General features: G+C 47.8%; 2 protein-coding genes across 3 annotated transcripts in view; one reads left to right on the top strand and one right to left on the bottom strand.

Moving 5' to 3' along the window:
* ATP5MC1 (ATP synthase membrane subunit c locus 1) overlaps positions 1 to 26,023 on the bottom strand; it is a 254,377-nt gene that overhangs the window by 63,398 nt on the left and 164,956 nt on the right. The window lies entirely within an intron of this gene.
* On the top strand, positions 1,837 to 21,033 carry HOXB9 (homeobox B9). Of its 2 annotated transcripts, none has more exons than XR_009747572.1 (2): positions 1,837 to 2,324; positions 20,231 to 20,369. XR_009747572.1 is itself a non-coding variant. In XM_061477450.1 (2 exons), exons 1-2 carry the CDS (start codon positions 15,951 to 15,953, stop codon positions 20,464 to 20,466), a joined length of 744 nt encoding a protein of 247 aa, XP_061333434.1. In that variant the 5' UTR covers positions 15,086 to 15,950; the 3' UTR covers positions 20,467 to 21,033. The 2 variants fall into 2 exon arrangements, 1 of the variants encoding a protein (XP_061333434.1); XM_061477450.1 differs by lacking the exon at positions 1,837 to 2,324 and adding an exon at positions 15,086 to 16,458 and having other exon boundaries at positions 20,231 to 21,033.

Raw genomic sequence — 26,023 nt, 5'->3', positions numbered from 1 at the left:
TTTTTCCAATGTGAGGTTTTGGTTTATATTTAATGGTTTCCAAAACCTGTAACCCCCCACTCCTCCTTCTATCATTTTATTATTATTATTGCCCGTTAGTACCTATTTAAATCGGCCTATTCTTTATATTTTTTGTGAATGTATCGCGAATATAGAAACGGATGCAACTACTCAATGTTTTAGTAGGTTTCCAGAAGCACCCAGTCCCCGCAGGCTCATTTCCAGAAGGGAAAATGTATTACAAGTGGTGAAATTGGGTAAATAGATTCTACCGAAGAACCGAATCTCCCTTTTTCTCAATGCTTTCAGCCCGAGCCGTTCTGGAAACGGTGCATCCATCCAGGGGAAAGCTGCCGATGGGGCTGAGGCTCGGTTCCTTTTCTCCTTTGCGATGTCAGTCCTGAGGAGGACTGTGCCACAAACCATCTTTTTTTCTTAAAGACAGAGTCAGGATTAATTCACGTTGATTGTTAAATAGTCCTGTGCGGAAGAGCATTTCATCCTGCGTTTAAATTCTTTCTGGATCCAGCCTAGGAAACCCAGCTTTCCCTTGCGCTGGACATGCCCTCAGACAACCCCCAAAGTGGGGAGATCCCCCCCAAGCCTTCGCGGCCCCAGTCACCGGTCGAGAACTCGGATTCCTGCTGGAAAAGCGTCGGAAAAATAAGTTAGTTGAGTCGGAACATGAGGAATACACCGAGAGGGTGAGGAATTGCTCTGTCTGCAGCTATTTGGCCTTTAGTAGCTAATATATAGCGTTTAATATTTGCTGTGCCCAGCCTGCAGGCAAGGTGCGATGCAAGGGGCAAAGGCTTCGAGCCCATCTTGCAAACGCCGGGCTCAGCTCGGGGAGCGGGACGTCAGCTCTTCCCAGGCCCCTTTCTCCTCTACTTGATGGTTTTGGGATGGGCTTACACGCATTGGCACAGCCGCAGGCTCCCGCTTCACCTCTGCAAAGGGTTTTCCCAAAATAACCCCCCACACCCAAAATGGGGGCGGCTGGAAATAGAGATGTGAGGGAACCGTCCGGGAAACGGGAGAGGGGCTGCGCGACGGGAAAGCGGCTGGAGCTGCGGGTCTTTACATTAAAAACTGCACACCCACACATCCCGCAAGCGGTGAAGTTCCCCATTAAAACTGACACCAGGGGATGGTCTCGGCAGCCTCGGCCGCCCTGGATTGGTGAGACGCCTGCAGACGCCTTTTCCAACAGATAAGTCAATCGTCAGAGACCTCCCCCCGCTCACCCCCAACCCCAAAATCTCTTCTTTGCAAAGCCCCAGCCCGCTCCTTCCCTGGCTGCCGCTCTCCCCCTTCCCCGTCAGCATCTTCTCTCTCTCCGCCCTCCCCTATTGCAAAATGGGGGGCGGGGGGGGAAAGGGGGTGTCCCCCGCTCACCTCCTTTGCGGATAGAAATGAGAAGCCAGCAGCCAGGACTGAGAATCCTGCCTCCCAATCCAAGCTTGGGGTCCCCCACATAGCACAGAGGGGCGGGTCCTGCCAGGGCAGCGAGGCTGGACCCCCCCTGGTACCCCCTCGACATCTCCCGACTCGGGGGTGTGTGTGTGTCACGTCGGAGAGCGGCTCCCCACTCGTTACCCACCGCTGTTTCTGGGGTGCCTCTCGGGTCTCCCCTACCCGGAAGGGGCTCGCACCGGCTGAGGAGCAGACTGCCAAGGAGGGGGTGAGGAGAAGGCCCTGTGCTGGAGACTTATGGACCGGGTTGGGGGGGGGGGGGGGGAAGAGAAGATAAAGTCCGGAGGGGTGTGGGGGGGGTGTTGCTCCTTTATCCCTTTTCCCTTTTTCTCTTTCCCTTTTTCCCTTGCGGCAGGAAGCTCCATCTTCAGGCAGGTCTAAAGATGCTAAAACTGCACCAGACCTCGAAGGTGGGTGAACCAAATCAATAAAATATTAAACTCCCCTCCCCTTGCTTTCTAGCAGAAGGCGGCGAGCAGGCAGGAACCAGGGAGGAGGGGGAAGCAGCCTGCAATTTGCCGTCAAAACAGTGATTTTGTCTAGACAGGGGGAGGGAAGGTGTTGGGGCTCTTCCCCCCCCCCCCCTTTGCTAACACAATAGCTCTTTGGTTAAAAATTAATGTACAGAGCTCTCGCTTTCAATCAAGCCTAACGTTCAATCGGGACGACTCCCTAGGATTAACTAATAATAGTAATCATTTAAAAATCAAATCAGCCGGAGCTGGGGCTGGGCTCTAACAAGTGGTGGAAGGATTCCTCTGCGGAGGAGAGGCGCTGCCGTGATTTATTTCTTTCCTTGGTGTGCTTAAGAGGGAGGGAAGGAAGACAGGGAGGAGAGGCACGGGCAGGTAAGTGAGCGCTGGGTTCGGCCTCGCGGGAGGCGTTTTCCTAACGTGTCGATTCTCTATAACTTCCCACATGTAGCTTCCCGAGAATACTTTATCCTCTTCTTCCCCGAGGATGCTTTATCCTCTTCCTCAGCTGCCGACGCCCGTGTAGCAAACCGCTAGCCCGGCTCCTTTCGGAGGGCGAGCAGACTCGCTTTTCTTCCCTCTTCTTTATTTTTTTCCATCAGAATTCCATACTCCGTCTTCCCAAAACCCTCAAGCTCTCTTTTAAAACAGATGGGAGGGAAAGCCGCGCTCCTCGTATTCCCCTTCTCCACCCGCCTGTTTCTCTGCTGGGAGTTTTGACTCTATTTTGTAATCACTGGTCCGACTTTTCATCATTAGCATCACTTCTTTATTTCTCTATATGATTAAATCCACCGACGTGCGCCAAGGACCCGGGAATTTGGGCTCCAGCTCAGCGCAGAGAAATCCTGCTCGGCTCGAAGGCTTACAGAATAAATCCCCGCATTACAGCCTCTATAATAGGAATATAGTAATAGTAAAGTAGTTTCAGTTATAGTAATCCAACCCACGCTTTCTACTTACATGACTCTACCGTGTGCGGGCTTCTCCTTTCTCCTTCTTCCTCCCTCTCTGCTGATTCCGAGCCCTGCGGGATGGGGAGGAAGGCTTCTTCCTAGGCGTGAAACGAGAAGGTCATTCCGGCAGGATTGCCAAGTCCACTTGAGGAGGGGGCTCAGCCTTTTCATGTTCCTTTGGGTTTCTCTCCGTCCGTGTAAACTCGCGTCCGTCCGCAGCGAGAGCTGGGAGAGCACTTGTGCCATAATGAGGTACCTTTACATTTAATTTCCTGTCCCTCCCCTGCTTTATGGATTTCTGATAACAATGTTGAAAACCGGAGAAGAAACCTATTAAAGTCTCCGGGACAGAGGGCTGCTGTAAATAATTGAAGGGAGCCTGGCTTAATCGAATTCCCCAACGAATGTCTGGAACGGGGACAAATGGAATAATTTATTTAAGATGTTGGATATATTCCTGTCGATCATTTCAAGCGAATATTTATTAATATGCTCATTTCATCTCCCATTTTTTCCCCTCTGGAAAGCTCTTGAAAAGCTTTAAATGTAATTAAGAATACTCCGAAATAGAGCAAAGGGGAAAAATTCTATAAAGAAACAAAAACTCTCCTGAAAATTATTAAATCGAAGATTTTTAGCAATGTTTTGCTACCATGAGAATACGTGGGGCAAAATGAATCCTCGCACTAGTTGCGGGATCTGCAATGGTCTTGGCTTAATTCAGGAAAGTTGAATGTGCTCGTTCGAGCGATTTATCTCCCCGTAGGCTTCTCGAACAAATTTTACTCATTTATTTTATTTAATGACAGCCAACGTAAGGTTTCTGACTCTTCTGTACCTGTAAAAATGACTTTTTTAAGGCTTAGCAACCAACGGCTCCTTCCAAAGCCTCTTTTGCTGATTAAAGGAAGCTTCATTTGACCAACTCCAAAACTCTACCGCATGTCTGAAGACTAACTAATATTTCACCCTACAAGTGAAGCCGCTCTTCCCCGTTCCCAGGTTTGTGGGTCCTGGACCCCGCGGCCGAGCTGAGCTCAGCCCTGAGCCTGCAAAGGCCCCCTCGGCACCTCCGGATACCCCAAATTAAAGTCGGGTGCGGGGAGAAGATGCTTACGGGCCTCTTCGCTGCCTTCTCCGCTGTCTTTTCTTCTGGCTTCCTCGCACCGTCGGGGTTTCTTTCGCCCTGTTGAGAAACCGGGAGTACGGAGAGAAGGGAGGCTCCCGCAGTCGCCTTTTCCCTCCGGCTAATTAGATTTTGTCCATTAATTGGAATTTTCGGGTTAATTGCCTCAGCGAAGGCGACATTGTTGGTGGGTTTTTTACCTGGATTCTGTTTTTAAACCCGGTGCTTTGCAGAATTTGCTTTCCCTCAATTCCTCGGGCTCTGGGTATGGGTGAGAAGGGGAAGAGGGGCTCCCAGGACAAGCGTGGGTCATTCCTTGGGTTTCCCTGCCTGGTCTAATGACCCAATTTGATTTCGGGTTTCATGTATAAAACCAGGGGCTCAGGCTCTCCCCGGCTACGGGAGGAGCGTTTCGAGGTTCCGAGGGCTAGGGAAGGAAAAACCCCAAGATGGAAAAGTAAATCCTGCAGCCCGGCCCCGATGGGGTGAGTGAGGCCGGGCTGGGGTCTCCGAAGGGCCCCATTTCACTTCCCTCGGAGAAAAACTTAACGCAGCAACAAGTAGCCGGGGCGATGCCGCCCTTCTGGGTTCCGCTTCACCCCAGTGGGGGGACCCGCAGCTCGGGGCTCCCCCCGACCCTCGGCTCCGTCACCTTCCTCCGCGCCCGTCATTGCCGGGACCCCCGGGCACCCCCACTGGGACCGGGGCACCCCTGAGCCTCCCACCTTTTACGCCCCCCGGAATTTGGCGTAGCAAAACTCTCTGCGTGGGTCATAAGAGCTCTACGGGGCTTCAGAGAAATGCGATTTGGCTGTTGGGTTTTGTTGTTTGGGGCTTTTATGGGGGTCTTTTGTTTGTTTTGGTGGTTTTGTGGGTCTTATTGCTTGTTTTGGTGGAGGTTTTTCGCTTGGTTTTGTTTGTTGGTTGGAGGCTTTTGTGTTGGTTTGGTTTTGGTTTTGGTTTTTCTTTAATGCGTCTTAAGGCAGAAAATTTAATTTTTATTAAAAAATAAACAAATAAAAAGGAGAGGAAAAAGGAAAAAAAAAAGGTAAAAACGTTTATTTCTCCTTGGCAGAGGAAGCAAAGCGCCCCCCGAGCTGGCAGGGACCCTGAGGAGCGTGGCCGGGCCTCCAGGGCCCTGGACCCAGCCCAGCCCGGCCAGCGAGCGCCGCCCCGAGGCCACGGGTCCAGCCGCCGCCGGGGCGGGAGCAGCTCACCGAGGCTCAGCCCTGGCATGCAGCCCCGGCAGCCGGGGAGCTGCATTTATTCATTGATTCCTCTGTTTAAAGTTACTGTTATTACCGGAGCTGCAATGATTCGAGCATTAGCGTAAAATATGTACATACGCACACATCTCTTTGCAGTATCACGGCGCAGTTCTGTGTGTGTGGCTGCTCTGTCCTTTCATGATGGAGAGCTGGAAGAAAGAGAGGAAAAGCCCACGCCGAGCTGTTTCCCACTCGCAGGCAGAGCCGTGCGAAGGGGGGAAGCGGGGCAGGAGGAGGGCTTAAGGCCAACTTTTTAATCTCCTTTTTTTCCCCCTATAAATGCGACAGGCACCTCCCGTTTGTAACATATTCTGTTTGGGAACATCCGCTTGGCTCCTAAGGAGCAGACACCAAATACTCCCAAAGGCTAATGCTGATGAATGGGAGCTGTGCAAACCAGCTGCTATAACCATATTTTAATAAAAATACTGCTTTGTGAAGATCTAAGTAAGTCACAAAGAAACCCGTAATGAGATCCTGAGATTCAGTGCCATTTCCCTTGGATGATCTGTAATAGATTCTTCTATTATGTACGTGCGTGCGCGTAATGGATATGCACACATATATACATTTACTGATAAATGCTCACGCAAACACTTGAAATCCAGCCCATCCCAGCCTATTAATTATTTTAGTACTTATTCCCCTGACAAGCAGAAGTTATCTTATAGCCAGGACATCCATTTGCTGTCTAAGAGCTCCAACTTGTCTTTGATGTCTGAATTTAAAATGTCTTTTAAAACTTTAGCAACAGCCAGAAGGGGAAAAAAAATGCATTCCATTACCTTAAAATGTTATTCCAGCCTAAGAATTAAACCTCATACATCACCTACTTAGATTTGGGATTCTTTTTCTTGTTTCTCTCCTCTCCCCCCCCCCCGTTATTTATTTTGCACCTAATCGTGAAATTAAATGGCACATGCAGTTTTGTTTTTCACCCTTATCTTGAGTGCTTTGCTTTATTTATGTTTTCAGCCTGCAATTTAGGGGCGGGGGGAGACTCCATTTCCAAGTTGCAGCATTGAAAGCTCTGCTAAAATATATTCCTCCTGCCTGTTTTGTCTGAAAGAAAGAGCTTTTAGTAGGACGAGTTCAAGTGTGACCACCACTTTTGTTTTACAAATTGCATTGGTATAAGAAGTGAAGCCGTGGGGCTGGAGGCTTTTTTAATCTTCTTTGTAGGAAAGAGAAAATATCAACCAATAAAAACTATTATTTGTCAAATAAAATTAAAACTATTATTCGACCAATTTGAGTTATTATAGGAGTGGTGCACGTAAGTACAGCAGGGTGTAGGTATGCCTGCATGCAAACACGCATCACATATACTTACTAGAGGTATTATAATACTATGGGTCCCTCATGTGTAAACCTAATTGAAGTTTTATAGCAAACTTTCAGTTCTTTCCCTTTGCAGGCTTGATTTAAACTTGAATCTGCCTATATTTGTGCATCAAAAAGGAGAGAGATGAGGAATTGGGGGGATAATGGAAAAGTGTATATTAATTTCGACTTATCTCCTGTAACAAAGGTGCGGAATCAGACGATTGCGCATTGAGAGAGCCCTAACTCACCCAAAATAAAACCACAACGGCCCCAGGCTGGCAATATTCCCCCCAAAATCCCCCCCTCCCTATTCTCCTTCCAGTGACGGTTTGGGGGGCAGGTTCTTGGTGGGTCGGTTGGTTTGTTTGTTTTCGGATTCCGCCCCTCCCGACCTGGCGTAAAGCGTTTGAAGTTCAACAACGTGGCTAAGTTTTATTGTGTTTCCGGTCCAATAGATTTATATAGCGTCCCATCCCGGCTCTTAAGGCTTTTCAAACCATATGAAGATAACTTACAGTCGCGTTTCTGGCTCCTCCGGGCATCCCTTGGACTCGGAGGATGTGTTCCTTCAATGAACTTTTAAACTCCTCTAAACTCACCCTTTCGGGCCGGGGCTGTCTCGGCCTCTTGTCCTCCAGACTTTATCCTTTCTCTTGCTCACCCTGTGTAATTCTTTAATCCACGTAAGGATAACCCCCACACACACACCCCAGTTTACAAGGTAAGACATTGACTTTATGTTATACACATAAATGATCCGATGGGCTGGGGAGCTCCCGTCCTTTTTTATTTTTCATATTTTTTTCCCCTAAATAGGAATTTTGGACTTTTTCCTGCCAAACTTCTCCCCCCCGCCCCCCCGGCGGAAGTTACTCGGAGCTCAGTGAAGTCCCCGAGGCCCGGCCCCTCTCCTCAGCTTTAATTCTGCTTTTTATAACCATCGAGTCGTTATTTTATAACGTGAGCGCCTTGGAGGGAGGAAAGGACACAGTAAGTTTCTCTGTGTCGCTATTTACACCTATGAAATAGTCACAATGACGCTTTTTTCTCTTGCTTTAATTGATTTATATGTTCTTGATTCCCTCCCACGCCCTTCTAAATTTTTTTACCTTTAAATGACTCACGTTATACTTGCTTTCAGGGGAGGAGAATATGAATTCATTGCTTTTATTCCGAGAACTCACTGATTTAACTCTATTCCCTGCGGAAAGTTATTCAGACACTGGCAGGTTTAGATGGGGGGAAAAAGAATCTGATAATAGTGGTTTAATACAACGTCTTGATAAATCGGCTTCATATTGGAAACGATCCTTTAAATTAGCTTTCCAAGGAGGTGGAGGGAGAACTTTAGGGATTTTTTGCTCTTTTTTATAGCTGCGATAATCGCTTGTTTCTCAAAGTCAATAGCATTTTACTGTTTCCTCTGGTCTATTTGTAAACTATTTGTAAAGTCCTGCAGGAGGGATCCGCTCCAGACACTGTACATAGGAAATCAGATGAATAGTTTGCTCCGCGCAGTCCGAGGGGTTTTATTTCGTCTCTGAAAAGGTCCTTTTGTCGCTTTTGTCTCCAAGCAACTGTTCGCTATTGCAGAAGTTCAGGTTGGGGCTGATGCCGGACAAAATGGCCGCCCGGCGCCTTTGGGGGGGGGCTGTGGGGGTTAGCCTTTGACCCAGGGCTTCGTTAGAACTGCTCGGTGAATTAGGTAGTTTCATGTTGTTGGGCTTTTAATTTTAAACACAAGAACATCAAACTACCTGATTTACTCCAGTTATCCTCCTCGCTCTGTTTGCTGAGGGTAGTTGCCCCGGAAGGATGGGGAAGGGGTGGCAGTCCTGTATCTCCCCCCTCTTCCATCCCCTGGACCGCACCGGTACCGGGCTTGTGTCCCCTATAAGTCCGTCTCAGTCCCGGGCCCGTGTACCCCCTAAATCCATTTTAGCATCATCCCCCTAAGTCCGGCTCAGCTCCGGGCCTGTGTGTTCCCGTAAATCGTGTTCCCCCCGCTAAGCCCGGCTCAAACTCGCCCCCCCCCCGACTTGGGGGTGACGGTTTCTTTGTTTAAATCCCCGTTTCAGGGACCCTTTTGTGAGACCAGCGCAATCAGGCCCCGAATCATCAAGAGCTTATTAAGGCTCTAATTAGGCTGCGGCGCCTCTCAGAGGCAAGCACCCCCCCTCCCCAGTGACAGGCTCAGCAACCCCTCTGTGTGGCAATAAACTTTGTGTCTCGCATAAAAATACATCATACACACCTCTATAAGACGTTTAAGTGTGTCTTAGCTTAGTAGTTGTGATCTACACCTCCGCATAAAGGATACCATGTGGGCTTAGAGAACAAAAAGAACGGTGTCCGGCTCCTGAGTTTAATTGTCTTCATAGATAAAATAAGCTTATGAAAGGCCCCGCTGCCCATCACGTTTGGCTCTGGGCGGGTGGCATTTATAGGCATAAATGGGATGGTGATCTGGTCCCGGTGGTTTTTCCTACGGAGATAAAAATGCCGAACGGGCTGGATATTGCATATTTAGTCCCCGAGGAGCTTCCGCAGCTCGTAGGAAAACATGCCCACGTCTTTAGAGACCGATAATTACCAAGCCGCGGTCTGTAAGCCCGTAACCGCGCAAAGATGCGCGGCTGGTGCTCATTGTTGGACATTGATCTGGGAGTTCATTAAATATCAGACAAACCTGGGCGAGGACCACGGCTGCCAGGTTCACGAAATAAAAGGGCTTAGATGATGCCAGAAATGCCCACAATAGCTTGCCCACATCCTTCCTCTGAATCTCAACATGTTGCGCGTGGGAATACGCTGGTAGAGTTTTATTTTAATCAACCTAATACTATAAAAATCCATGTGAGACAGGAATTTTGGAGAGCTCTAGTGTGTGCTTGGATGGAGTCCACCCGTTCTACTGCCTGCACACTGGAAGCCTGTGGAGTTGTGTGCCTGTGTGTGAGCAATCATCTCATGGAAGTGATTTTCCTTGCATCAGTGTTTCAAATATGCATAAAACCAAGTTTCACATGGTCCAGGACATGGCTAAATAAGCCTGGGACTGGATCTCCCTTCCAGGTTTGAAGAATTAAACTCTGATACCATATCCAGGGTCTATCCCACCATCTGCTGCTACTTTTTGTGGCCGGGGGATTACTTGGGTTTCAGTTGGGTTTTGTTGGTTTGGGGGTTTTTGCCCACTCGGAGCGTTAAAAGGAAACGAAAACAAACAAACCAACCAAAACGTTGTATCGCTTTTAAATTGGTGTGTGCTTTATTCCCGAAACTGGTGATTCTAGCAGGCACAGCGGCTAGAAAACCAACAGCCGCTCGAGGGGAGGAGAGGGAAGTCAAACAGCGTAAAATAACTCGGAGTTTTCCACCCAACTCACAAGCCCTGTGCCTCCTTCCTTAGAAACAACGTGCTGCTTGTGCCCTGCCTCAAAGCCCTTCAACGGAAAAGGACAATCTGGGAAAGTTAATCATAAACTGTTCGGTAATAATGTCCCCATAGGCAACCACTAACCTGCCTTGTAAATGTCTGGGCTTCTGATTCCCATCTCCCTCCTACCCATGTACAGACAGGAAACAAGGGCCAGGGAGGAGAATGGGGGACACGGGGCTGGGAAAGATCAGAATCAGGCCCGGGGGGGGTCGGTATTGCAGCCTGAAAACGGGAATTGGGCTCTGGGAAAAGAAGAAAGAGCGGGAGGAGTAGGGTGCGGTGGGGTCCCCCCTGCCTTGGAGCGGTTTGGTTCTCCTCTGTTCTAAATTAGATAAGAGCGACCTTACCTGGAGAAGAAGCAGTGATGGCTACCAAAGAGAATTATCCTTGTGCGTAGTAACCGCCTGGTGCGCACATTTCTGCGCTTGTAACGAGGAGCAACTGCAGTGAATGCACCAAGTTTCCCCCAGTTACTCCCCAGCCAAGGTCCAGCCTGTCCGATATTACCCCCACTGGGGGTGAGTTTTAATCACGAGCAAAATCGGTGTGGAAAGAACCTATCCGAAAGAAACTCCTCCTTTTCTCTTTACTGGGGCTCATGCTACTGGTTTTATGGAAACAATTCTAGAACAACTTCATTTTTGTACCTGCTCTTGTGTTTTCCCACCCTCTTCTCTTCCTCGGGTGGGAGCGACAGATTTCTCACCACCACGGGCTGTTACTTCCCTTTCTCCCAGACTAATGGGGGGGGATTTTTCGGGGTGGTGGTGGTGTGTGCTTAGCTACATCGTGGTGACCCCAAGGCAGAGGCAGGGGAATCCGCAGCAGTTGCAACCAGCAGCTCCTGCTTAAGATCCGCGGAGTGAAGCAGGAGCCCAGCTATTTCGTGGGAGTTGAATATTATTTGAAGGAGGGAGGCGAGGTGGGGAGGGAGGAAAATTAGCCTAGTAGCCAGAATGTGGGCTCCCGAACAACAATCAAACTTTATTTTAACTTTCTCTCCCTCCAGCTTCCCTTTTCAGATGCACATACGCTTTTACTTTACGGGGGATCGAAATGCTTTATTAACTGCTGAGATTACAAACCTCATTTGGAACTGGGGTTTTTAGCCAGTGTACTTTCGGTCCTTGGAAAATTGCCCACATGTGTAACTTGTTTTTGCTTCTCTTCAGACAAGGAATTCCCCCCCTCCCTCCCTTTCCCTCCCTCCTCACCACTTACGGATTTTTAACAGACGGCAGCATTCAAACTGGGAGCTAACACAGGAAATGGCAAAGGTAGATCTTTCTGCTTTTAGGCTACAGAAACTTATTTCACTAAAAAGTATGTAAAATATAGGTTTTACTCTTCAGAAGGGACTTTTTTTTTTCTCGGGCTTTCGCGTGTTTGGAGGGGTCCGTGACTGAAGTTTCTTTCATAACCTCTTAGACCTGCCTAACTGTATCGTTCATAAATGATGTTTGCTTTATGGTGAGATTTTATTTCTGTTTCCTGACTTCTAAAAAAAAAAAAGGTTATTTTCTTGTTGTTATTATCATTATTATTACTATCATTATAATTTAAGAATGTTTCATATCGCCTGAAATAAACGCTCAGCCCTTTGAAGGCTGCATTATCTCCGAATCTGGTCTCCAGACTCCCCATAGCCATGAAGTTCACTCTCAGCTTTTATCCTCTCTTAGCTTATCCTTATCGGCTTCCAAACCTACGCTGGAGAAGTAAATATTCCCCAAGTACTGCAGGTTACATCCCAACCCCGTAAAGGCCTCTCAGGGTGAAGATCCTGGCGAACCCCCAGTCCTGTACCTCAGGACCCACAAGTCCCCTTCACCTCCTCCGTAGCTCTGGTAAAGAGGCAAAACCAGCTGGAAGAAGGTGCCTGTTCTAATAAATACTAACAATCGCCTTCCAAAAGTGGTTTAAATATGCTTCCGGTAAGAAATGGATCATCTGCTCTTTCTCTTACTTATGCCAAAACTTATAAATCAACACAAGGTGGCAATTGCCCAACTTCAAATCGGCATAGTTTGCAAATATTTTCTATTTGGTTGTTTTCAGCTTCAGAAATGCCAACCCAAAGAGTTGTTTGCTGAGGATGGATTTTGGCAGTTGTGTGTTTCAAAGCGCTGGTTGGAAATTATCCCTTCTCTCCACAAACAATAAAGAGTATTTATAAACAGTGTGTGAGTTCAGAAGCCTGTGGCTTTCCACTGCAAGCTGACAATGCTCTGAGTTTTTCCTCACAGCCAAATACACTTGGTGCTGATTCTGAAAGCAGGAAAAAGTTTCCACTTCGGACTTTCTTCCTTTTTTTTTTTCAATAACTATTTCCAGTTCCACTTCCCTTTACCAGCTCACAACAATCACATCTCTAAACTAAATCTGGTTTGCAAGCCGAGCAAAGCTCGCACATCCTGCCTCCTCTCTCCCAAAGATTCGTCCATTTAGACTGCAACACCCCGCTCCGAGGTCACTTTCTCCTTGACTTTTCCTTCCCCAAGTTATTTTGCAATCATAAGGGCTTTTCATGTAATTTCTGATGGGCTCTATTCGAGGCATTAAAATATAAACGCCTACATAATGTCAGCCGGAGCAGGCAGCGCTGCACAACACGGTCTCTCCATGCAGACAGACATGGGATGAAGCTGTCGTTTGCCTTAAGCCTCTCTCAGAAAAGGCTACAGAGAGATGAACTACAGGGATATGTCTAAAAAATAAACCACTGAACAAACAGAAACCTCCAGAGGAGCAAAAGCAAATGGATTTTGCAGATCTTGTGAGGTTTCCATTCACTGGGGATCTGAAAACCCGTGTGTTCTGCTTCACAGCCACACTCCTCAGAGTCTTCTTGGTTTAAATTCATATACTACAGAAAATTATATACTCTCATGCTGACATAGTTCATCATTATTTATAGGAGGCGCACCAGGATTTTATTCCACCAATATATTTATTACAGGTAAGACATGGCCAATCCATCTCGTGAGCAGAGAACAGGTGTTTTGCTTCAATTAACATTCAATAATTTCATCTATACTTATTCAACACCCTGCTACCAACACGGCTGTTTATCCATCAGTTGTATAAACACATTTCCATGTGCCAAGCGAGTTTAAGCTCCACAACACACTTAAATCAGCCCTTGCCTTTCCCAGGCTCTCAGAACATTTGCAGAGCCCCTCCGAATCTCTTGTGAAATCGTCTGATTTTTTAAAAATCATTCCTGAAAGGCAATAAAGCCGAGAAATATGACAACGTGAGCGACCGGCTCGTATTTCATGTCTACTGGCACAGGGTCTTTTCATTTGAAAACCTCCCCAACCCTTAAGGAAGTTAAAAGAAGGGTTAGGAAGGAATACAAAATACAAGGAGATAGAGATGTGAAAAGTTGGAAGCAGTAGGAAATTCCCAACTCGTTTCGCACAGCCCCTGCTCGTGTGAGATGCACTGGAAAGGAGACACCCTGCCCCGCGCTGCCCCTGGTAGGGGATTTCTCTGCCTTCACCGGTTTAAACGCGACTGGGGTGAAGTGGAGTTACTTTGGATTAACCCCCTGAAAAGGAGAGGAGATCTGGCAGGGCGGTGGGGAGTACTCACCTGGTGACATCTGCCCGCCGCTGGCTTGGCAAGATCTGAGCCCAGGGCTGGAGGGGCTCCCCAAGCCCTGCTCCCACCTCACCTTGGCTGGAGCTTGCAGACTGAGCCTGCTTGTCCAGCCCAGGGAGGATTCTGAGCTGCTTGGGGAGCTCTTGGTACCCTGAGGGAGGCAAAAATTCAAAGTAAACTGACCTCCGGCATTAAGCTCCAGCTCTCCCTGTCCATCATCCCGACCCTCTCGATTATTATTATCATTATTACCTTTTTTAATGAAAACAGACAGCTTCCTAACAGCGCCTCATTTCTGAGAGCTCTGGTCCTGAATGCGGGGAAACGGGTCCTTCCATCAGGCTGCAGCTTGTGGCAAAGCACCGCTTATAGGGATAAGGGAAAAATCTAAGGCTTTGGGTGTAGGTTTGTAAGCGCCTTCATCATTTTCCCGTATTCATAACCCACCTCTGGCAGCAATTTCCCACCTCCGTTTTGTGTAGGAGCAGACACAGGGACACACACGCACGGACACTCGCAGGGAAAGAAATGCGAATTACAGTTTTCTTTCATTTCAGGCGGCTATTAGCACCCCTCAATGTTATTATTAGCCTGTTAATATAGACTTCCATCTCTATACACTTCAGGAAGGATCCGCGATGATTTATTATTCCTAGGAATCTCTTTGCCCTTCACTTTAAATATCCTTCAGTGCTGGGGTGAGAGGGAGAAGGGCGGAGGGGTAATAGATTAAAGGAGGCAAATTGATCCGGACTGTTACAGCTGAAGTCCATAGAAACACTTTTGCCGTAATCAGAGAGAGAGCACCTTTTCCTTAACCAACATTTACGATGCCATCGGACCGTCTTGCAATAAACGGATTGATCATCATAACCGGGTAAAGCTGCCCCCGCCACCCCGCACCCTCCCGGCTGGGACCCGCACCGAGCCCAGTCCGCCTCAGTCACGGACTTGCGTGCGAGGGAAACCCCCAAACCCCGTCTGGTTTCGGAAAACACACGGAAAATGAAGCGAGGGGGGAGGTTGTTCCGCACGCACCCGCACCGTGGGCACACACATGTGAGGTGGGAGGGGGGGCACGGTGACTGAAAACGCGTGGGATTCCTTTTTTTTGCCCCCTTTCTTTTCCACAGGCAATAAATTCAAGGCTATAAAAATCAAAGAAAGCTAATGTAAGTTTTATTAAACTATTTAACCATCACAAGTTTGAGGCATTCTGTAACAAAGCCGGATCAGTGGCGCGCTGTATTTTACTAGCCTTGTAAAGTTAAATGAAGGCTTCTGATTTCAGCAATGTGGGAAACTATTTTAGCCCGAGCAAAGCAACCTTGAGATGATGCCGCCAAACGTGCGAACATATGTTCGCATACACGGATATTTTTAAGATATTATATATATGTGTATATATATATGAGCATAAAGCCTAAGGCAGGCTCTGGATGCAGACAGAGGTTGCAGCTCGGCAGCTCGCTGGTCAAAGTTGCAATGCCACTTCCACGCTGGTGACATTTTACGTTTCATATTTACCCACATTATTTTACCATGTTAACAATCCATTCCCCCATCCCAGCTGGTTAATTATTTATCACACTCTCCCCACCAGTCTTGCTACCTAAATCCGTGTTTTCTCTTTACAAAACCGCGTGTATGCGTGCATTTACGTTTAGATGCCTGTAACGCCCGCACATATATATGTCTGTATATGAAATGACGGCGCGGGGGGGTGGGTTTGTTCTTATTCTCTGGGTTTTTGCTATCGTACTCTGGAGCCCGAGCGGGAAAGAATAGCTTTTATCTCTATTCCCCCCTGATGGTTATTAAAGGCAAAGCGAGCACATCAGCATCTTTCTTTAAAAATATATAATATTAATAATGGAAAGAAATCCGCCCCCTTCCCCCCTTTAGAGTCCCCCAATGTTTCAGGAGCAAATCTAGGAAGGGATTTAGCCCCAGCTTTGCCCGTTTGGTGGCTTTTTCGAAACTCCTGACGTTTTGCAACATTGCATAAACATAAAACAATCCATCCTTGATATGGAATGCAAGGGCGGATGACAGCGCAGCGCAGCCCCCTCGGCTGCGATTGATTTACGCCGAGACTGACGCTTTATCAGGCACACGAAAAAAGTTTGACCAATCATTTTGCTGGGAGCTCACAACACAGCAGCCCAACTGTACTTTGTTGGCTGGGAAGTTGGAGAAGGGGGTAGAGTACAAATCTAGATCTGTCCTATATATTTTTTTCCCTTCATTGAACCGTGCTTTGTATGATGTCTGAGAATGTCCATTTCTGGGACTCTTAGCAATTATTATGTCGACTCCATTATAAGTCATGAAAGTGAAGACTCGCCTTCAGCTAAATTTTCATCTGGGCAATATACGAGTTCCAGGCAAGCTGGGCACAATGAGCATCTAGAATTCCCCTCCTGTAGTTTTCAGCCAAAACCTCCTGTTTTCAGCGCCTCCTGGACTCCTTTGAATCCACATTCTTCTGGTACCCTTCCTGCCGTCTACCATCCATATATTCAACATCAAAGCGTCCCATCTGACGGCAGGTATCTACGGAGCTGGCTGGACCCCGTGCCCCGAGCAGAGAACCTCCCCGGGCAGGGAGCCGTTAAGGCAGAGCCGCTGCTGGGCCGTCCCGGGGATGTCCATAAACAGGGGACACAGGAGTACAATTTAGAAACTTCTGCTGCAAGGGAAGGGATCGTTTCCAATCAAAGGCCCAGCTTCGAGGACAATAAAGTTTGTGAAGGAAGCGAAGACAAAGACAGGACAGATCAAAGTAAGTTATAAAAGTGAGGAAGTAAACAGTATAAAAGCTGGAGGAGGTGCAATAAAAGGGGACAATGCTGCGTAAAGTTTAAAATCAGGGCTTAAAGAAAAGTCTCAGCTTGCGGATGCCAACCTAAGGGGAGAGGTGGGGAGGGGAGAGGGGTGGCATTGTCTCTGCCGGTAAATAAAAATAAAACCAAAAATGAACGTCGTCTCTGAGCTTAAACAGAGTCCAGAGAGGACAAAAGCTGGAGCGAGTCCTCCTTTCTCCTCCAGAGCGCTGGCTCCGGCAGCAGAGACCACTTTAGTAAGCGGGAGCAAATCTGCGCGGGTGCGGGCAGAGGGGAAGGGAAGGGACTGGGGGAGATGGGAAACGCCGGGGAGGAAGGTCGGGAAAGGGAACGGAAGGCGGCTGTCGGGGGAGACGAAGAAGAAGGTGAGGGAAAGACCCGAAATTACGGAGGGGAAGTTCATGGCGGGGGGGGGGGGGGCTGAGAGGGAGGGAGCGGAGAGCGGCGGGGCTGCTCCGCGCCCGCGGCCGGTACAGCGCGGTAGCCCCGGGGCCGGCTCGCTGCTTCCTCCGGCCTCCTCTGCCCGCTGGGGGGGGGTGTGTGTGTGTGTGTTTGCTCCGGCTGGCTGAGTTGTTTGGGGGGTTTAGGTGTTTGTTTGTTAAATGGAACGGTCGAAGGTAGGAATATTCCAAAGCCACGCTTCTTTACTAGTTAAGAATAAAAAAAGGGGGTGGGGGGGTGGAAATGATGCTTCCAGCTTAATTAGTTTTTATTTGTAATGTAGCCAGATTGGGGAAACAGTTAAACTACAGCATGTGCTTTTTCTGCTATCTGCCTTGTCTTTCGCCTCCCTGAAATGTAGAACCCCCCCAACCATTCCCCTTTTAAACATTTCATAATACCATCAATAATGCTATTAGTAATAATAACTCTAATAATGGGTCTAATAGTGATAACAATACCAGTGCAATGGCGTTTGTGTACCTCGTGCTGGTCTGGCTGTGCCCGGGCTCATTTCGGGGGGTAACCGGAGCCGCAGCCCGAGCGGGAGCCGCAGGGAAACTTGGCTTGGCCCCCGCCGTAAATATTTTACAGTGAAAGCCCAAGTTTTCCAAGCTGGCAGAGGAGCAGCCCCCGCCGAGGGTCCAGCTCCTCGCAGCCTGTGCAGGATGATCTGACACAGTCATTCTTTTTCCCCTTGAATTAACTTCTATCCCCCCCCCCAAAGTGGAAGAGAGATTGCCACTGCAACCCTACGATTAAAAATACCGAATATTCTGGCCCCTCGTGATTTCCTCCCCTCCTTGTGCAGGATGTTTGGGCGACTTTTTTTTTCCCCTTCTCCTATCATTTAACTTGCACGCAGACACACACACACTCACACACGCACAAAAAGAAAGTCCTATTCTATTGTACTGGGCAGAGATCCAGAACAAACTGCAACCGTGAGGTGAATGATTTGAGAGAATTAAATATCCAGGTCCTGTGCTCAATGTCCCTGAAATTGAATATATAAAAATCTTGTCCAAGAAAATGTTATTAAGCTATAAGTAAGTGCAGGGACCCGCGCTAAGAGGATGCTGTGTGGTTTCTCTGGCATGTGGTTACGACGCATATTTTGTTTTAAATAATAGTTTAATTTGGGCTGATGTTGAGAGCCTGCCAGGGCTGGAAGACGGAGCTGTTTTGCAGAAAGGGCTCCCACCAATTTCCCTGACTCCTTACATTTTTGGAAGTATTTCTTCATAATGAATCTCTGCCCTGTGGATGGCACAGGGATCTGTTAAATGATTTGCTGGATCTTAAAGAAAAGATGTGCCAGGACCTCCCTCCATTCACTTCCCTGTTCAGGGATTTGTGTAGAGTGAATAAATAAAGCAAAACCGGCGTTTAAAATAGCTTCTATTTTAACGATCCAAAATATGACCAAAAAATAAACCCAAACCGACTAAAACTCCGTTAGGAAGCAGAGCCCTCCACTGCCATTAAAGGGTGGGTAGCAGGATTAACAGTATCAATTATTAACAGCTTTCTTCCTCTTTAATATTTAATTCTGCATATTAGATCAAGTCAATTACATTAAGGAAATAGCCGTGCAAATTTGTAAGAGGCAGTACTTACAGGGGAAGATTAACCGGATTATTTTTTACCAAAATATTCAATATATTTCATTTTGCGTAGAGGAAACATTCTGATGGGGCGCGCTTGTGTGTATGTATATACTTATAATGGTCCATTTAATTGGTGTAAAGGTTTATGGCTTCAGTCATAATTCCAGAGGAGGCAAAAGGAAATAAAATAGAAATACGTGGTCTGTCCAGAACCCTTCATTTTCCTCCTTCCCGCCTCTCCGTTACTCAACGGGCAGCTACTATTTGCATGTGATTAGTAGACGCTCTATTATTTACCCTAAACCCACTTCACCTTTGGGTGCGATCTTCACCACCGTAGTGGCCAGAGGGGTGGCTTCAGCTCCTAAAATGTTGTTTTCTCCCCCCTTGAATAGGCTAATTCCCGTTATGTTCCTTCTGCAGCAGATTCCCACGTAGCTTCTCCCACACGCGAGGGTGACGGGCAGCCTGTTATTTATTCTTGGCTGTATTTGCAGCCCTGCAAATGTCCATGTCTCCGGGTAACGCTGTCCAGACCTCCGGCAGCAGAGTCCACCCAGCCCTCAGAGGATGTTTATTGTATCGAGACCGTTTCTTGCCACATAGCACAGAAAAAGAAATAGGCAGGATTTATGCAAGGTTTCTCCAGCCCTCCTCTCCCTGCTCTGTTCCTGCGCCATGTGTCTGGAGGAGTAAATCTGCAGACACGTGGGAAAACAGGACTATAAAGAATTACATATATATCTGTAATTTTGGCGTTGGTTTCTTTGTACACAGGGTGCGTAACGTGGAGAAGGGCGTTATGCAAATCTCTAAGTGCATGTGGGTGTTTACCTGGTATAGATGGGCCCGGGGCAAAGCGGGGGGGGGCTCTGTCAGAGACACGTGTGCACCAAAACATGCGTGTGCACAGGCATGTTACTCCGCAGAGGCAGGATGTGAAGGACAACGTGCGTGTGCACTGGGAGGGGTGTGCAGGTCAACATGCGTGTGCGCAGGCTGGGTGCGCAGGTCAACATGCGTGTGCGCAGGCTGGGTGCGCAGGTCAACATGCGTGTGCGCAGGCTGGGTGCGCAGGTCAACATGCGTGTGCGCAGGCTGGGTGCGCAGGTCAACATGCGTGTGCGCAGGCTGGGTGTGCAGGTCAACATGCATGTGCACGGGCAGGGGTGTGCAGGTCAACATGCATGTGCACGGGCTGGGTGCGCAGGTCAACATGCGTGTGCACAGGCTGGGTGCGCAGGTCAACATGCGTGTGCACAGGCTGGGTGCGCAGGTCAACATGCGTGTGCACAGGCTGGGTGTGCAGGTCAACATGCGTGTTCCCAGGCAGGGTTGTGCACGGCCAACATGCGTGTGCAGGACAACATGAGTGTGCACGGCCCCAGGTCTGTGAGTACAGACCACGCGGTCCAGCGTGTCCCAGCCCCCAACTTGGGGGGGTGGTGGCTTTTTTGGGGGGCTCTGCCCCCCGCCATCTGCTCGCCCTGCCGATCCCGTGTGATTTTCCTACTGGCTCCACTGCTGGCTCCCAGGCCAGGCGGCATTTTCAGCCGGGCGCGCACATGCGTGTGTATAATCTTAATATTTGATGGCATGATTAAAACCTTCTGAGAAACACTCAGGCTGCACCGTATTGATCTCGCTGCTTTTCTTTCAGCCAACCCAGCTGCCAGCTGGCTGCACGCCCGCTCCTCCCGGAAAAAACGATGCCCTTACACCAAATACCAGACCCTGGAACTAGAGAAGGAGTTTTTATTCAATATGTACCTGACGAGGGACCGTAGACACGAAGTGGCCAGACTCCTCAACCTGAGTGAGAGACAAGTCAAAATCTGGTTTCAGAACCGAAGGATGAAAATGAAGAAAATGAACAAGGAACAGGGCAAAGAATGAAAACCCAGAAAAGCAGCATCCCCCTTTCCCTCCCTTTAACCCCCAGCTCCCAGCCTCCCCTGTAGTGCTACCAAACCCCCCAAACGCTGGGGGGAAAACCCTCCCCGTTCCCAATCTCCACCTCTGCATGCGAGATGTTACTTATTCTTCTGTTTTATCTTCTTAGTATCGCCACATCGGAGGCAACTTAGCCAAAACTGCAGCTCCTTTTTGGGGACACATGCTGGGTTTTGTCCTGCTCTCTCGTTTTCTTTCTCTATTTTTTTTGTTGTTGTTGCCTTTTTCTTTTCTTCTCCCTACAGTGTAACATAGACACAGGCTCCTGTCCGAGCAGCAGCTTTCCCTGCTTGCGTTTTCTTCATGGAAAACAAGACTGCAAACACAAGTGGCCCCAAAGAGCCCCCACCAAACCTCGCTGTTTGTCTTTATCCACGTAAGGACAATGATTCTCTATAGCGTTCACAACACCCCGGCGCACTCGCACACACACTCACACCCCCTCACACACTCACGCGTTGAGGTGGCCAAGGAACCAGACGATTTAATTAAACTCCTGCAAGACAGACACATTCGTAAGACTTGCGTTTAATTGCACCCAACAAATCATTTTCAATTCGCCAACTTTATACCAGGCAGTCGATTAATGACAGCCCAACTCCCAACCGCTCTGGGCTCTTTTTATTCCTCCACCCCCCTCTTTTTTTCCCCTTCCTTTTTGTTTTTAAAGCTTGTTTTATTATGCGGGATTTTTATTAGAATCGCGCCATGGCAGATACGCGACTTTGACCTGAAAGTTTCGTAGGATCCTTACAGGCAAACCTCCTCATCTGGTAGTTTTATACTGGGTCACTTGGAAGAGGAGAAAAGACAGGGAGGGAGGCGAGAGAGTGTGTGTGGGGCACTCTCAGGGCCGCGTTGTAAATTATTTAGGAGAAAAAGGGGCGGAAGAACCCCTGCCAACTTATTCCTAACTTTTAGAGGAGGGGAAGAATGGGATTTTCTAGTTAAAAAACTACCTTAGTAGAGCTGTAAGGGAGGGGAAGGTTGTGTTCTTAGTGCTAGCATATTTATAATTTATTGTGAATTGACTTTTCCTAAAGCCGTAGCTGCTGCAGAGATGAAGTGCCAGCCCTGGCCTGTGTGTCTTTCTTCCCGCTCCTGTTTGCTGAGATGCTTTTAATACTTGAATGTCGGGGGGGGTGGGGGGTGGTGGTGTTGGGTGGGGTTGGTTTTTATGGTGGTTTTTATGCCTGAAGCCAGCTCCCGGCACATCTTTCCATTGCCACCCGCCTTCCCCGGGGCCCGGTGCCACGCCGGGGCCCGCAGCCTCCCGGGGAAGGAGCCTCGTCCCGTTGGTGGCACCGGGGGATGCGGTTTCTCCGCGCTGCCCCCCCCCCTTCCTTTTCCTCATCCCGAAGAAGCGTTTTGAGTAGCAAACCCAGACCTCGCCGGGCTCCTGTCACGCCGCCCGGAACTGGTTTCTCATCTGACAGACCCGCTGCAGGCTTCACCGACCCGCCCGGGCGGGGCTGGTTTCCCTTTATCTCTGTAAGAATTAACTTTGTTTTGGGAGGGGGTGGTGGGGTGGTGGTGGTGGGGAGGTTAGTACCAGTTGATTATATGGTGGGTATTGTAAAATGTGTTTGTGGTTGTGTTTCTGTGAATGTTGAAGCTCGTTTTCTGTTTCTACTGTGGCTTTTTTAAGTATGCGAAGAGTTCTGCAGTTGATAGTGGATGGAAAATGTTGAAATAAACCTCTCTCGTTTTCTTCGTGTGCAGATTTGTATATTTAGCTGCCAGGAGGCTGTCTAGGAACAAGGCGAGTGTAAGGTGGCTTGTTGTAATAGGGTGAGGAGGGGGAAAATAGAGAAAAGGCGTTTCTGCTGTATATCTGAAGGAACCAGCGCAAATCTGAGCTCAGAATTGACTGACTCGTGTGTCCTCAGCGCCAGGTTCTGGGAGATCACTTTTATCTGCTGGGCAGGGATTGCTCTGGGAAGGAGCGATAGGCAGATTCGCGGTTTTTGGAAAGTGCTCCTGCTCCCCTCATCCTCCTCCCCCCCCCCCGGGATTCAGAGATAAGAATGGAGGAGGGCTAAAGTTTCCCCTCTCCAATTCCTTCTGAAAGGATAAAAAAATACCTTCCCCTGGACAAGAAACCGGACCTTCAGCGTTAAACCCCATCCCTCTGAAAGTCTGCTGGGTTTTTTTCTAGTGCCTAGACTTTCTCCTGTAAAACTTTCCATCCTGAAGTAGCTCCTTGGGGGCTCCCAAATTTAACTGTTCTGTTGCCGGAGGGAGCTCAATGTAACCAAGGCTCACCCCGTGTCAAAGCCCCCGATCTCCCTCCTCGAAATTAAATTAAGAAAAGCTCTTTCGGAGACATTTTGAGCTGGGGGAAATCAAGAAGGTGGCGGCAGCAGGATCATTTCTTTATTGAACCAAACAGATGATGGGTGGAAAAAGACGTTTTCGCTGTGTTTAAGCTGAGCAGTCAGATCTTTCCGTTTGATTTGCTTCTTCTCAAGGATGGATGAATTTCAAATGCTTCATGCTGAATTGGAATATTCCTCCCATCTCGAGCTGAGCATGGATTTGCCTAAATCCTCACTACTATATTTTTCAGAAGTGTATCCGTGACTTAATTGAGGTTTGCAACCCATCGGCCACTGGGACTTAGAAACGTTTTTCACTTTCCTTAGAGTTGTGGTAAAGAGCGGCTATTTTTAAGACGAATATAAGGTTCTTTTTAAATAGATTTTAAAACGTTAGTTCATTTTATTAGGAAATATGCTTACTTTAAAGGAAAAAAAAAAAGTTGGAAAAGCTGTCTTCTGTAGCATCAGCCCGGATGTATTTTCCAGAGATGTTTAATGCTCCAGAATAAAAATCGATTTTAGAACAACAGCAGCGATATGTCATTGTGTTCTACTGCTTCATCTAAAAAATCAGAAATATTTTCATTCTTTTCTTGCCTTCTTCAGTGGCTCGTTAAAGTGTATTAGAAGAATCAATTTTTGCTTAGGTTTTAAAAAGGGATGCCCAGAAACAAATGGAAAGAATTCTTCCCTGGAGCAGCAAGTGCTTACTCGCCACACAAACTTGCTGCCTTTCTAATAATGCTTTATTTGATTTTTGGTTTCTAAATTGGAGATCGTTAATCTCGGGGTGCATTTCCCGGTGGTTGCTTGGTTGCTTGCTTATTTATTTGGTTTTGAGGGGTTAATCTTTGCATCCCCGCAGCAGCCTTAGTGGACCAGGAGCGCGGAGCTGCACTGGCGTTATTTGACTTCCCTTGGTTTATTCCCCTCACTGCCCAAGGAAAACTTTGCTAAAGGAAAATCAGAAACCCAAACCAAACAGCGGGAAACCCCACCCCGCTTTCCCTGCGTGGCATCACCTCGGATTTGACACGCAGTTCCTTTTTCCAAGGGCTCAATGAGCGGTTCCTAGAATTCCGTCTCTGAATTCGTTTGACGTTTTATTGCTCATGAAGAAACACAAGCGCTTGGGAAGTGTTTCTATCTCTATATTTAAAAAACAAACAAACCCTAAGACCTGCTCAGCCCTGCAGGAAGCAGGTAGCGAGAAATATAACCAAGAATCTCCTTCCACTGATTTTTAACATAATGGGCGCTCTAAAGGGCAGTATTTCACTCCTTTAAGAAAATCCTTTCTTTGGGGCAGCTCTGAAAAGAAAACAAAAGAAGAAGGAAGATATTTGGAGCTTACTGAGGGAAGAGAGAGAAAGGGAAGTAACTTGTCATAAAAAGAAAAAAAAAGGGAAAATTCAGTGCAGTGTGCTGCAATAAAAGAATATGACCGCTATAAAACTTTATAGGGTATAAATTTCTGAAGGTTAAGGAACTAAACGGCTGTAAAGGAAACAGTGCAAGAAAACTTTCAGGAACTCCTAAATTACTACAACGACTTGGGAATGTGGGGAAACCCAACGTGCAAATGCTCTTATTTCTGATCCAGTCACATGCAAACTTTCCCTCTTTATTCCCCCCCCCCCCTTTATTTTCTGTTTTTTTTCCCTAAGGGAGGGGGCAGTTAAAAAATAAGGAGGAGGGAGAAGAGAGGGAGAGAAAAGGTGGGGAGGGACTTTTGCTAATTTATTCTTCTCTTGCAGATGCCGTGAAAGTCCAGCGCTCTGGATCATTCCCTTTGTTCTTTTTTTCCCCTTCTTCTTCTCTCTTTCTCTCCCCCCCCCCCCTTTTTTTTTCTCTTTTTCCTTTAAAGCAATTCCAGGCTGCCAGAATGCTGAGCCATGCACACAACAACAACACACACACAAGGGGCACCCCCACACTCCAAACCCTGGCGAGACGTCTGGGCTTGGGAAGCTCTTTATGGGTTTACAGCTCGGGCCTTTCCCCCTCCAGAACAGAATGACCAATTGTTTAGTCTCGGGATTTGAAACAATAGCGGTTTTCAAAAGCAAACCCATTTTGCCTCTTTTATTGCGGGCCAGAGCGGCTGGATGGCAGAGTTTTCCGCGCGGAAAACTTCAGCGCTGCGGGGCGAGGGGGAGGGAGACACTTTTCTCTTTCCCCCCCCTCTTTTCCCCCCTCTCCTCCCCTCGCTTTTTGGCTCGTTTTATTCCTCCAGGTCCGAGTGGGACCCCCCTTTATCTGCCTTCCTCCGCTAAGGAAACCTCTGAGCCCCTCTGCGCAGGCTGCAGCTCCGCGCGGCGCCGCGAGGTGGCGCCCTTGCTCCACGCTAGACGCGCGTCTCCCGCGCTCGGCCGCGTTGTCCCGCGTAACACCTTGATCTCATTAACGGCGAGCATGAATAATCCCGAGGCATAAAATATAGGGTTAATTATCGCTATTTTGCCAATTTTATAGGTTGCATCTATTTTTTTTTTCCCTGCGAGGGTAAATTATATGAGGCTGAAATAAATAAATAAATATTTTTAAAAGAGACTTAATCTGGAGCCTGAGATACAGGGAGATGTGGGACATGCATCTCTCTTAAATGTTCATTTAAAGGGGAGAAAAAAATAGTGCCTCGCGTTTTGTCTTCTGCTGGTGCAGGTGGAGGCAGGAGGACGCTTCATTATCTCCAAAGCGAAGATTTACGTTTGCAGGATGGGGAAAGAGATTGGAAGGTTTCGGGAAGAAAGGCACAAACAGAGTCAGGACATTGTCCCCTGGCTCTTTACCTAAGCCATTGGAACGATCTGCGCTTTCTCCTGCTTTTATATCTTCAATACCCATAGTCATCGCCTAAAAAAAACCCTAATATATGCTTTTGTTGGAAGTGGAACCAGTCATTTTGGACATAGTTGCTCCATCTTTTGGTAACTCTCTTTGCAAGTATTTTTAAATGCTAAAGCCCAGTAAATTAATCCAAAATGCCATTAACTCAGCGCCTTTTGTGACACGTATAAATACCCCACTGATGCAGCAGCCAAGATGTAAACTCTAAACTCTATTAGTTCACTTTTATTTTGGCCTTTGTTTCTTCAAAATTACAAGACAAAAATGATTCAGGCGTTCCAGTCCTTCAGCTGCAAATTCAGCTCCAAATACCATGGAAAGGAGCTGTG

The sequence above is a fragment of the Pezoporus flaviventris genome, unplaced genomic scaffold, assembly GCF_033815535.1.
Source record: "Pezoporus flaviventris isolate CSIRO_AGI_PZ_B2104156 unplaced genomic scaffold, CSIRO_AGI_Pfla_v1 ptg000107l, whole genome shotgun sequence".
Taxonomy (NCBI): Eukaryota; Metazoa; Chordata; class Aves; order Psittaciformes; family Psittacidae; genus Pezoporus; species Pezoporus flaviventris.
Note: the sequence above shows the minus strand (reverse complement) of the source record. Positions and strands in the feature narration are given on the sequence as shown.